Source organism: Cervus canadensis, chromosome 16 (genome assembly GCF_019320065.1).
Source record: "Cervus canadensis isolate Bull #8, Minnesota chromosome 16, ASM1932006v1, whole genome shotgun sequence".
Lineage (NCBI taxonomy): Eukaryota > Metazoa > Chordata > Mammalia > Artiodactyla > Cervidae > Cervus > Cervus canadensis.
Window position 1 is genome coordinate 13,477,668 of NC_057401.1, and position 13,578 is coordinate 13,491,245.

Genomic DNA, 13,578 nt, shown 5'->3' on the forward strand with positions numbered 1-13,578 from the left:
TATGTACGTGTATTTTTTTCTGTACTATTTGAAAATAAGTTGAAGACATGTCCTCTATCGCTAAATATTTCAGTATCTTTCCTAAGAAGAAAAAACAATCTCTTATGTAACCACAGTATGATTATCAAGTTAGTCTAACATTGATACACTATTATTATCTGATATGTATTCCATATTCAAATTTCCTCAGTTGTCTCAGCAGTGTTTTTTTTAAACTTTCCCTCCTCCAGTCACGTTTCTGTTGCATTTGCTCATGTCTCTTCAGTCTGTAACTCTCTGGAACAGTTCCTTGATCTTTCTTTGTTATTTGATAATATGTATGTAATTTTTGTTTGTATGATATACTGCTGTAGACCTTGTTCCTTTTCTCAAGTTTTCAGTGTTTCTAAGATCCACCTATATTTATGTATAGACGTCTATCTTGTTTGTTACTTCCAACTTCTGCCTAGTTTTCCATAGTATGCACCTGCCAAAGTTTACTTATCTATTCCCCAGTGACAAACACCTATATTGTCTTCAACTCCTTGCTCTCATAAATAATTCTGTCACTAACATCCTCATACATGTTCCTTTGAGGAATATTTCTGGAATATCTCTCCAAGAGTAGAATTGCTGGGTCATAATGTTTCTTCTATTTAATTTAATCAAAGTACTGCTGAATTGCCCTATGGAACAGCTGCCTGACCACACTTTAACTGTTGTAAACAAAGATCTCAGTTTCTCTATACCATTGCCAATATTTAGTCCTAGGTAACATTCTCATTTTTGCTAATATGGTGGTTTAAAGTTTGCTCTCATTTATTTTCTCTAATCACTAGTGAGTTTCATTTCTTTTGCCAAACGCCGCACTGATAGAGTTTCCTCAGGAAGGAACTTTTCTGTAATACACACACACATACACACACCGCAGTCGTGCACACACACACACACACACTCCAGCCTGGTCAGTGTACTAGAGGGATATTTTGAAGCTGACCTCATGAATGGCAGTTGTAAAGTCCCATTTCACTTTGTGTCACTGTCAGTAAACCAGTTGACATTAGTCATATCATTTCTCGGATTTCTTACATTTTAAATATAATTTGTAAAAGTATACATTCTCCTAGACAACTGAAACCAAGATCCTTAGACAGCTATATGCACCTGACCCTTAAACTATGAATATTGTGTAGAAATATAATTTAAGATTTACTTCTTCAGATACTTGAATTCATCAATTTTTAAATCTTTTACCTTATTTGCTTCTGAATTTTAAAAAACTATGTACCCTATTGGTTATTTTTCAGTTGGTGTCCAAAATTTGTTATGTCTAACTAATTGCAAAGGATAGAATTTCTAGAGTACTGCAAAAATTACTATGTAAAAGGTAAAAACCTCCTTAAATATACCTGATTGAATCTAAATGCCATAGCTATTTGATAACTATCATTATGCATTTTAAAAATACACTAATAGGTTCTTCTGGTTTTTGTTTCTTATTTTTACAATGTTGTGTTGGTTTCTGTCATATAGCAACACACATTAGCTATAGTTATACATACATCCTCTCCCTCCCTAGCCTTCCTCCCCTCCCTCCATCGCATCCCTCCAGGTCATCATGGAGCACCAGACTGGGCTCCCTGTGCTACACAACAGCTTCTCACTAGCTATCCATCTTACACCTGATAGTGTATATATGTTGATGCCACTTTCTCCATTCCTCTCACACTCCCTGTCCCGACTGTGTCCACAAGTCCATTCTCTACATCTGTGTCTCCATTCCTTCCCTGCAAATAGGTTCAAAAGTGCCATTTTCTAGATTCCATATATATGCATTAATATACTATATGTGTTTTTCTCTTTCTGACTTACTTTATTTAACAGGCTCTAGGTTCATCCACTTCACTAGAACTTACTCAAAGTCATTCTTTTTTATGGCTAAGAAATAGTCTATCGTGTATGTGTACCACAGCTTCTTTATCCACTTGCTTCTTCTTTTATAGTCAAATTTACATCTTTTGTTCCCCTTCTTCAGCTCAGTGTTTCTGCTGCTCCTTTCCCTCTGAGAATATCATTTCTAATGCAAATTTTAATATTTCTTAATTTTTTTTAAAAACATGTTTTTATGTTTAAAAGTATTTCAATTATATAAAATATCTAGAACAGAAAATTTAAGTTACAAATACATTTTTTAAAAATTTCCTGTGATCATAAAAAATCTTTTTTCTGGATTATATGTTCATTGCATTACAGTTATTAACAATTGATTAGAAGAATATATACATATTATGAATTTTAATAAATAGTTAAATATAAAAGTGAAGTTTATGTTAGAAAATATATCTTTATTAGACTTGATTTTAGCCAAAAGACCAAGAAGCAATAGAAGATCTATCTTTAAATGTATAGATTCAATTACTGTATTTACCTCTGTACTGTTAGAATAAGACAGGATTTCAGCACCAATTCAGTTTCTTTGTTTTTTTTCTATAGATGTGAATGTTGAGAAAATTGGATCACATAAGTAGTTGAGATGAGGAGATTTTATTATAGAAATATCACTCAATTCTTTAAACTTCTTTTGAATTATTTGTTAAAACATAACCTTGGGGATCTATCATCAAAATTTTTAACAACCCATCAGCTGTTAATTTGATTATATCATCCTATAAACTTGATGAAACCAAGAAACTACGTATGTTACTCAATCACTGAAATCATTCTTCTTCTTAGTGCTGACACTGTTTCTAATTGTCTCTTTCCTTGACACCCATGTTTTTATACCCTGAGGCAATGAACTATTATAAAATTATGGATGAGTGAAAGGTAAATTTTTCTGTTGTAAGGTGGGAGAAATATGATTTCAAAAGAAACTTTACTTTCATAGAAAAGAGTAAATAAGAAATTATGGAATCTTTAAAAAATGATTTTCTTAAGCCATCTATGCCTGCATACACCTATCTTAACATAAGTCAGGGATTTGTATGAGACTGCTGCTAAACAGAAATGATATTTTTAAAGCTGTCATTATTCCAAAAAAATCATAGTAGCATCAACCTTTGTGAGAAATATAGACTATTAAGTTTATTGAATTATAAATTTACAGTAGGGAACTTTTTAATGTAAATCTATAGCTGTAAATTTATATATGTTTTGACAAAATGTATATCTAATTCAGCAAACAGTATACTCCATCATTATGTTCCTGGAAGAGGTTGACTTGAGTGTGTTGATGTCAAACCCAAGACTAGGTATTGATATTCTTGGAAGGTTATTTGGTGGTTTCATTTAGGGCTCTCATATAATTCTCTTCTTTTACTTATGTTAGTCCCTACACCTGAATAATTAGTTCCTCCTCCATCTCCCCACCATATCTGTCTTAATGATAGCTCTTTTATATTTGTGAATTCACCTTCCCATACATGTCTCAAATCCAATCCCTTTTCTCCATCCCATGCCCTCATTCAGATCTACATCATTTCTCAACTGGTTATCATCTTTTATCTGTGCTCCCTGGCTCCATTCTCTTTCCACTCCATTGTCTCCACCACAAAATTACTATAATAACTTTTCTAAAATTTGGATCAATTCCATATTATCCTGCTTAGAAATCTTCAGTTGCTCTTACTGACAAATCTTTAAAGTCTGTGCACTTCCAAAAGTGTTGATACTTTCTTACATTTATTAGCTTGAGACTATCTGTTCTCAACTACTTTTCCAAATTTTTCTCCAGCAACTATTCTTATCTGTTTTTTACTTGTGTCACACAAATTACTTATCTCCTTGAACAGATATAATGGTGCACTTACTAGAATGTCACAGTGGACAGAACAAGGATATTTTTTAGTGATTTCACCTAAACTTCTGGCTACTTGTGATGAAAGACTTAAATTTATTCATATGCAGTGATCCTTTACAGAAAAATTTTATGATTTATCATTGAGATATGTTTTTAGATCACATTGATAGCACTCAGCATGGCTATTGGACACAGGAAAAAAAAAAATAACAAAGAAAAGCTTTAAAAAACCAGAGAGGCCATGTTAAAGAAAAGACTATATTCATAATCCTTAAATGTATCAAGATTTTTCAAAAGGTGATTTGAAAGCACATGCACACACAAACATAAATTACATAATGTATTGAATTCTCCTTTATACATATTAATAAAAAAAGAGTTTTTATGTTTGGCCTATAACGTAAAACTCTATGGATCATAACTATCTTTTCATAATTCCATTTTGGATTCAGCATTGTGAAGTAGCTTGAACTCTAGCAGGTTTTCGGTAGGTTCTACTAACAATTTCAGCACTTAGTAACTATAATTTTTATGGGTCAATTATATTATCCCCTGTCTGTTCAAGGAGAGACTATATCATATGAGATAACATTTGAGAGTATATTATAAATTTAAACAGATTTAGAAGCACATTATATCATTGAATTATTCCTTGATCTCTTTACAGTAATCCTATATTTCCTTAGAGAATCTAGTCTATCTTGATAGAAGCCATATGTTGATAGGGCTAATAAATGATCCAATAAGGAAATAAAACATATTGAGGGTTTGTTTTATTTATTTTTTTCTTATTTTTTCTTTTATGTTTCTTATGTTTCTTCCTTGTCAAAACAGTTTTGGTATGAACCATGATGGAATTGGAAATTCTTGTGGGACAAAAGGTCATGAAGCAGCAAAACTTATGGCAGCTCACATTACTGCAAATACCAATCCCTTTTCCTGGTCTGCCTGCAGTCGAGACTATATCACCAGCTTTCTAGAGTAAGTAATCTCTGGAGAGTGATGATGAATTGCTCCAGAAGTAAGCCATTGATAGAAGCCTCATATGTAGTGCTTCAAACTTTGCATAATGAGTAACTTTTATAGGTCCCAGTGATAATTCAGACTGTTCCCCCAAATACTTTAACATATCATTGTGGCAAATTTTTAATTTTTTATTTGTACTCAAATAGAACACAGACTAAATTAGGGGGACACAAACAGATTAAAGAACTGGAGTAAGACTGTAAAAGGGGTTGATGATGTGAGTGAGAAATGTTAAATAAATGGGAAGGAATGTCAGAAAGAATTTAGATTTACATAATTTAGTAATGCATAAGCCAAGCCTTAATTCAGTGATTACATATTTCATTTTGTTAGTTAAAAAAAAGAACTGAGTTCTGTAGAAATGCCAAAGTATCTAATAGTAATAAACAACAACAACAAAAAACCAAACACCCAGGAAATGAAAATAAGAAAGTGAAAATTTGTCTTTGAAAATATATTAAAGTGACTCATTTTTCTCCAATTTGAGAACTTCTTTGCTGGTCCTTTAACGTATATTCTAAGTGTCCGGTTATTTAAATTTGAAGACTATAAATTAGCTCAGGTGTAACTATATTTAGGAAAGCAGATGTTTTTCCATATTTCACCTGCGTAGAACTTTAAGATTAGCCTTTGGAAACTGTTAGACTTAGGTCTCACTCTCTAACAGTGTAACCTTGGTCATGTTTGTTACTTAAACTTTCTAATATTCAGTGAATTCATTTGTTGAATAAATTTAGGTAATGATACACATATCATCAAGTTGTCATGTAAATAATTATGTATAACACTATAATGAGTATATTTATATAAGTTTATATTTATAATTTAATATTATATATAATTTAATATATTATAATATAATAAGTTATATTTATAATTTATATAAGTATATAAAACACTTAATAGACAGTCATTATGTGGTATATTAAATAATATCGAGGTTTTAAGCACTGTTGTTCTATCATTACCTTCAGCTGTTTTCTGCCATTTTTTTCTGAGGAGGAGAGATTAAGTATTCTGAAAAAGTTGGTCATACACAAAGTACAGGAGAGCAACAGAAATTCTTTTTAAAAACTGTCTTTGTTTAAAGTTAACTTTAACATGATTATAGTGTAACGTTTTAGAAATTCAGAGGGAGACCTGGGTTTGATCCCTGGGTCGGGAAGATCACCTAGGGAAGGGAATGGCTATCCACTGCAGTATTCTTGCCTGGAAAATTCCATGGACAGAGGAGCCTGGCAAGCTATAGTCAATGGGTTGCAAAGAGTTGGATACAATTGAGCAACCAACATTATCTTTCAAACACTATGTAGGGTAACATTACTTATTAAGACTTTGGTTCATATCTGCTAAGAACCAGATTATATTCTTAAAACTTATAATTGCATATTTTTAAAAGCCCCAGACAAGAGATTTTATTAATAAATTACCGAGAGAAATGCTTTGCTCAATCAAAGATCAAAAGACAAGTGTTTAAAATGGGCTCTTTTGAATTAATGTGATAATGAAATTGAAGGAATTGGAAGTATATTTAGAAGGCAGCTCTTCTGAATAGCTATACTATAACCTAACAATTTTTAATCTTTGTAATAGATAAATTATAATTCTTGCCTTGTGCCAAAACTGGGTGAAGGACCACAGAAAATTTGTTTGACATCTTTTTGTAGTTTTTTAATACAAAGCACTAGCAATATCATTTTCTGAGATGTTTTAACAAGATCATATAACCTAAATTTTAAGCACTGTTGAAGATCTACTCTCCCCAGAAATCAAGCCAGATCTGGAATTTCTCCCTTGACTTGGCTCATGTTTTTATAATGGAATCTTAGTGTCTATCTCCAGAAAGGCAAACTGTATGAATGCTCAGTATTCCTGTGCATTTTTGAAGACTTTCCTCTGCTTGTTTTTTTTTTTTTCTTCCCCAAGTACATCATTTCTCTCTCCTCTGTCTTGTTTCTGTTGTACAGCCCATTTGCTAGGAATATCTCTTTATACTAAATACAAGGACTGGTTTTGATCTCTTGCCAGACCCTGTGTAGTTAAAACTGTGTTAAGGCTGTTAAAACTTTCCAAAAGGGAATCCCTAAATTGCTGATAAAATACAGTTAAGAAATCACCACTGGTTTGGTGAGAGATGTAAAATTATTACTAGTTGCAATAAATCATTCCACTGAATTAATTGAAAGAATTAATCCAAAAAGCATTATGTAAGCCTTATTGCCTCTTTGCATTTTCTATGTGTAAGCATAATTAGTGTTGACAGGGTTCTAGTGGGTTTATTATCCTGTATTTTATAAGAATATTTCTGTTGCATCCTCACGGGAATGCTCACAAAGTTAAAGCCATTAGTAAAAGAGAGATGTGAAAGACAATGGGTAGGGATTTGGGGAGAAGTTGGCATCTTTTCCCCCTCTCTTTAATAGTAAACTAAACAACTCTGATTGTAATCTGACCAAGCAATAAAGGTTTTTTAAACACAAGGCCCTTTAAAAAGGTCAGTTCACTGGAGCACAAAGATATAATAGTAACTTTCTTGAATTTCTTTGTTCCTCTTTATTAATGCAGGGGACTTAATTGCTTTAACAGCTTTGTGTGATATTTATAAAAATCCAGTGATATTTTGATTAGGGATTGAGGTTACATTTATGTTTTATAGTTGGCTCAAAAAGACTCATAACATTTTATTTTAGTTTCTCTTCTCAAGAAAAAGAAATCTTGAAAGATGAATTGTTTAGGAACTGCAGCCCTGCCAACAGAATGCATACTTTTCTCTACTTAGTGACTATATAGGCCAAAGATGATGGTGGATTTTAACAATAAGCTTTCTATGATTTATAGAGATTCACTATTCACTATGTTCAACTGAAAGCAATTCCATGGCCTTTAAATGCCAATAGAGTAAAAAAGTCTCTCGTGTCATTCTGAAACACTAGGTGCTATTGATCCATCAGGAGATGGTGTTTACCAACTCCCAATATTTTTTTTCAGATTTCTTAAACTCGGTGATTCAATAAGTGGTTCATGAATCGCCCAGAAGCCGTCCTGATTAAATAATAAAGAACCCATTACCGTTAAAATGGACGTGTTATGCCAGCTTCTGATGTTTTCGACGACGGCTTTGCAGGTAGTGTCCTTCCTATCTGCCTGCGGGACTTATTTATTTATTTATTCATCTATTTATTTATTTAGAAACTAGAGAAGATGAACCTGGTATTATGGCTCACATTCATTGCTGTCTATGGGCTAATTTACCAGGCAGTAGAAGGCAGCCAGAAGTAATTGAGGCCAGTTTTTCATACATTTTCCACCACTTAGTGGTAGTACAGAGTAATTTCATATAGTCTTCAAAAATCCTGGGGCCTCTGTGAATCAACTCTTGCTCTATTTAAATTAAAGTCTGTTATATTGTTTGAACTGTCAGAGATCCGTAGCAAAATTTCCTACAGTTCCAAATTAAATATTTTCACAAAAAGGATGGAAGCTGAAAAAAAGAGAAGCAATATTATGGTTGAAGATGAACTAGAAAGAAAGGTAGAGCTGCAAGAGAAGTGATATAAGATGAACAGGACAAGTAAGGCACTTAACAATTCTTCTAGAGCAATTACTTTTGAAGGTCACTATCAATAGTCTATTAGACAGAAACAACTTTTATAGATGGGACCTCTTTTTTATGTGGAGCCAAAAAAGAGCTTAGCAAAACAAATTTCTCCTCCTTCCATTTATCTGACATTTTTGGGGGACTTCACTCTAACCCATAAATATCTTTGATAAGTCATAATTACATATGGAGAAAAAGAGCATAACTTAGTAAACATGATTAGCATAGTGTTTGCATAATGGAAGCCTCTAGTTCAGTTGTGTTCAAGTATCCCAGTCCTATAGAGGGCAAGAGATAAAGATCTGACTTAGAGTAATTCATTTTAAAGGTAATGTATTGTTAGTTTTGTGAAGATTGGTAGAGCAATTTATGAAAATGTAGTAGGTAAGACACTTGACTTGCCATAGATGAGACAACCAATTCATTTTTGCTTAATTTATGTATGTTAGCACAACTTTATAGAAAAAAGTAGATGTTATATTATCTGTTAACTTTTTGTTGTTGTTGTTAAGAAACTGTTCAGGCATAATCAGGGTTATATAGAAAGAATTATTTCTTAGATTGACCCACTGTTACAGGCTGAAGATCTGTACTTTATAGTGTAATTGTTTAACTGAAAAATAAATCTAAAATTGCAGTTATGTTTTCATGTGTTCTGGAAACAAAGCCAAGACACCATATTTTACATAAGAATCTGTACATTTTAATTGAAGACACAAATCTGGCTCATGTTCCTATTTTCAAGGCTAATTTTTGAACTCTGTAAATAAGACTTCTCTAAATTAGAAGTAGAATACGTAAAATATGACTTTGCTATCATTCTGTAAGGATTTCTGGAAATGTAAATATACTTTGATTTACTGAGAGTTTCATAATCAAGGGAAAAGCATGTTCTCAAACTAATACACATTTTTTGCCTTGTCTTAGAAGCATAAACAAAAGTGGAGTGTATTAGTTCAATAATTACCTATATTGCTGTAGATATTAACCAGGATTAGACTTTTAGTTGTGAAATATGTGCTGCTAGGGAACTAATCATAGTTCTGCTTTTATGGAGTATACAGTTTTGCTCAGGACAAGTATATCTTGTCCCAAGCAATAGTAAGTTGTAATAACATCTTATCGGTGGAATGTACAATGTTCTCCATTTCATTTATTAATGAGTGAGGTTTATGTTTTCTGAGTGAAAAAATTCACCTATGACTCTAGGGCACAAGCTCGCTATGTTTAAAAGTGGCATTTTATGAGAAAATTCAAGAAAATTTATATATAATATTACCACTATTAATTTTAAAATAGCATAAATAACATTAGGTTCAGTATCATAATTATATGATTATATTGATTAATTGGAACCTTAGATTAGTAAAAATTACTCATAGCTTCTTTTTGTTAAAAGGAAACAACTATAAAATATGTGTAATTAACTCATATCTAATATTTTTAAGAAAATCATTTATACCAGAAGACAATACAAAATGATTTATATCAGCATAATTTGCAATTTCCAGAAATTAGAAATAATTTAAACACTTGTTAATAGAAGTGACATAGTCTTAAATGGAATATCAAAGGACAATATAAATTAATAGCTTACAGTTGCACACCTCAACATGGATGTGTCTCACATTCATAGTATTGAGTAGAAGGATAAAGTCATAAAAGAAAACCTGCAAAATGACTCGTTCTATGTAGAATCCAAGAACTGTCAGATTAATAAATTGAGAGATGAATAATTACTGAGAAAACCAAATAAATTATTATTTTAAAAATCAGGCAAAAATAATTATTTTAAAAATCATTAATTGCATCCTCTTCCCTGTAGATTCAGATAATAAGGTATAAACTTTTATTTATTTGGAGAATGAAAATGTAATATGTGGGCATTAGAAATTTGAATTACACAGAAAAAACCATTAATTCTTTGGGAGACAAAGAGAGTTGTGATTGAGCACTTGGAAATTTTCTAAGGGGAAAGAAAAACAAAGAAAACACATCTTAGAGTTAAATGTACATCTCTCGGGTTTATGTCCTCTATCTTCTTTCTATACCTATATCTGTGATATTTCATAATGGCAATTGATGGCACAGAGGCATGAAAATATCCAGAATTATTATCTTCTGAGGGCTTCCCTGGTAGCTCGGGGCTAAAGAATTTGCCTGCCCAATGCAAGAGATGCGGGCACAATCCCTGCGAAAGATCCCTGGAAGAAGGAAATGGCAACCCACTCTAGTATTCTTGCCTGTGAAATCCAATGGACAGAGCAGTCTGGCAGGCTGCAGGGTCTCTTAAGGGTCAGACACAGCTTGAGCCACTAAAGAGTTAATTAATACTTACTGTTTATAGGTTTAACTTACTTGAAAATAACCAAAAAGTAACAGACAGATTTTAGTAACATCATGCAAAAACTGTTTTTGTAGCTTAACCCTCAGTTAAGAATTAAAGTATGAAGACTATCTTACCCCTCAAATACTTCAGTCAAGGTTTTACTGTATGTAATATTTATCATTACTAGAAGGAAAATATGTGGGTACATTTTCTACCCAAAATGTAGAAACAGTTTAAATCAACCTTGCAGATATCACACACTTGCTATCCTAGAGCCAATACTAGTAGGTTAAAACACTTGACTTGCAAACATTGATATTTTGTACAACTATAGCCAAATCCATTTTAAAAGGTTTTTGTTGATGCTGTATTCCTAAATACATGTTTATTATTTAAAGGTCTGTTATTTTTTTCACTTGTATTTCATGTGGTGTTTCTTCTACAAAAAAAAAATATATATTGGGAAGAGAATGACACATGTCTAGATAACTAACTAGACCACATCAATACAAAGCAATTGAAACACAAATCACTTTTGGGGTAGACTTTCTCAGAAAGATTTTCCCACAGGGGACCACAGTACCTGGCATTCTTCATTCTCTGGAGGCTCCTGCAATAGTCATCTGATTTGGTAGTTTTTAAAGAATGCCAACCAGTATTGAAAGTGAAAAGAAAAAGTGAAGGTCACTTAGTTGTGTCTGACTGTTTGTGACCCCATGGACTGTACTGGAATTCTCCAGGTCAGAATACTGGAGTAGCTAGCCTTTCCCTTCTCCAGGGGATCTTTCCAACCCAGGGATCTAGCTGGGGTCTCCTGAAGGCGGATTCTTTACCAACTGAGCTACTAGGAAAGCCCACCAACCATGATTTGTAGACCATTAATACCTGGCAACAAGAACTTTAAATGAAGTAATTATTGTTGTTTCTTCCTAGGTTGAACCAGTTCTGTTAGCTATCAGGAAAGAATTTTTTCCAAGTTTTATTTTTTTCCTCAGGTTATCCTGTTTGTAACCTTTTGGGGGGTCCACATACTTCTTCCTCTTAAGTTTTTAGGTTAATTTTAGGTACTAAAAATAATTATGTGTACTAATTTTTAATGGATTTTGAGTTGATGCCAACTCAAATTAAGTGAATATATCTTATACTTTCTTTGTTATGCTATTGGCAAATATTTAATATCTGTAGGATCCTGTACTTAGTATGTCAGTGTTTAAAAGTTTTCCATTAATTTTATAGAACTTAGCTTGATATTTTATTTTTATTACATATTTAGCTCCTTTCAGAGAGACTTTTATAATTTGGTTGTAGATAGAGATGAAATTTATAACTTAGGAAGAAAATTAGGAAATAAAACTACTAATGGAATTATCTAATAAATTCTTCTTTTGTTATACTTTCACATTGACCTCTTTATCACTAACCTTAATATAAATTTCGAATTTACTAGTAGAATTTTATTTGGCTAAAATTTGTATACCTATGTGAAGCTATTTTATATAATAAAAACAACTTACTATTTTTAAAATTCATCTGGAAATGGTCTTTCTTAGTATATGTCAATTTCTAAAAGCATTGTGAACAGAAAATAAAAAACATTCTGTCATGAGATATGGATAGCTGGGTGAAAAAATTTCTCTATTAGCTAGACACCTAGAGCAGTGACAAATGAAATGATTATAATAGCCAATAATAACATCCATCTATTCGGTACTACGTTTATTATTCCACCTAAATGTCATTATTGTTTAAAAATTAATCAAAAAAGCAAAACAAAATTAAAAAATTAATCAAGAGGCATAAATTAAAGAAAAAGGGGTCTTTGAATCTATCACCTTATGAATAGCATGGTTCAGTTTTTGAAAGGTATTTATTTGCTTCTAGGCAAATATATATTAGTATATAACATTTACTTTCGCATTACAAGAATGTAAAATTTGAAGTGAATATGAAATTTATTTTTATGCATGTTTTTTTCTTGCTTACCTATAAGTGAAAATTTGTACTGTCCTAAATAATAGTTGAGGAACTTCTACTTGTGAAATTATTTTCCTTTGGCAAAGTGGATGGAAAAGATTTGGAAAAAAAAACACAAGTGCTGGCACAATTGACAGGAATGTTGGAAAAAATTTTTAAATGTTGGCATAGGAATTCTTTAAAAATTCTAACTTACTCACATGTGAAATGAAAGTAAAAAAGCATCTGTCCTATTTTATGCACACTGACTAAATAAAAAGAACAATTATATTTAGCAAAGTATAAAGCTCCTTAAACTAAGATATTCTGTCTGACTTTTGGCGATCTTTATGTTATTTGTTCCACTGAATTAAATATTATGTTTGAATGAAGCATACTTTGAAAAGCAGAAATTATAGAGAGGAGAACATTCTCTTTTCCAATTCTGATGGTCCTAGATGAAATATGAAATTTTTGAGAGACTAAACACTTTTAATATACTTGAGAAGAGAATTTGGATCTTGGCCTCATCTGTCATTCAGCCCATTTGTTATTGAAATATTTCAAGAACCTTTGGACATGTTTTACCACACCCAAGGTGGAAGTTCTATTTGTTTGTTCTACCCAAGGTGGAAGTATATAGATTAGGTCTTTAAGAATCACAACCAGTTTTTTTCCCATATTTTGTTTTTGATTCCACTACCAGATATGGTTATGTTTTCACTGAAAACAAACAAGAAGCTTAGAGCAGTATGAAATTGTTTTGATTCCTCCAGAAATTAGTTTTAAATCAGTGTTTAAAGGCCAACCTGACATTTTTAAATTATTTTGTAAGATGCTTTTATTGTGTCTTAGTTCTGGAAAAAACTATTGGAGGTCTTATTCAAGTTTTAG

At 31.9% G+C, this 13,578-nt stretch overlaps 1 protein-coding gene across 9 annotated transcripts in view; it reads left to right on the forward strand.

Moving 5' to 3' along the window:
- The window catches only part of ADAMTS6 (ADAM metallopeptidase with thrombospondin type 1 motif 6), a 283,064-nt gene that overhangs the window by 131,773 nt on the left and 137,713 nt on the right, over positions 1-13,578 (forward strand). For all 9 annotated transcript variants that reach the window (XR_006273340.1, XR_006273341.1, XR_006273338.1 and 6 more), the window contains one exon: positions 4,613-4,759. Coding sequence is in view for 5 of the 9 variants with exons in the window: in XM_043488472.1 (XP_043344407.1) it covers positions 4,613-4,759 (147 nt within the window). In the remaining 4 variants the exon portion in view is untranslated. The remainder of the gene's footprint in view (positions 1-4,612; positions 4,760-13,578) is intronic.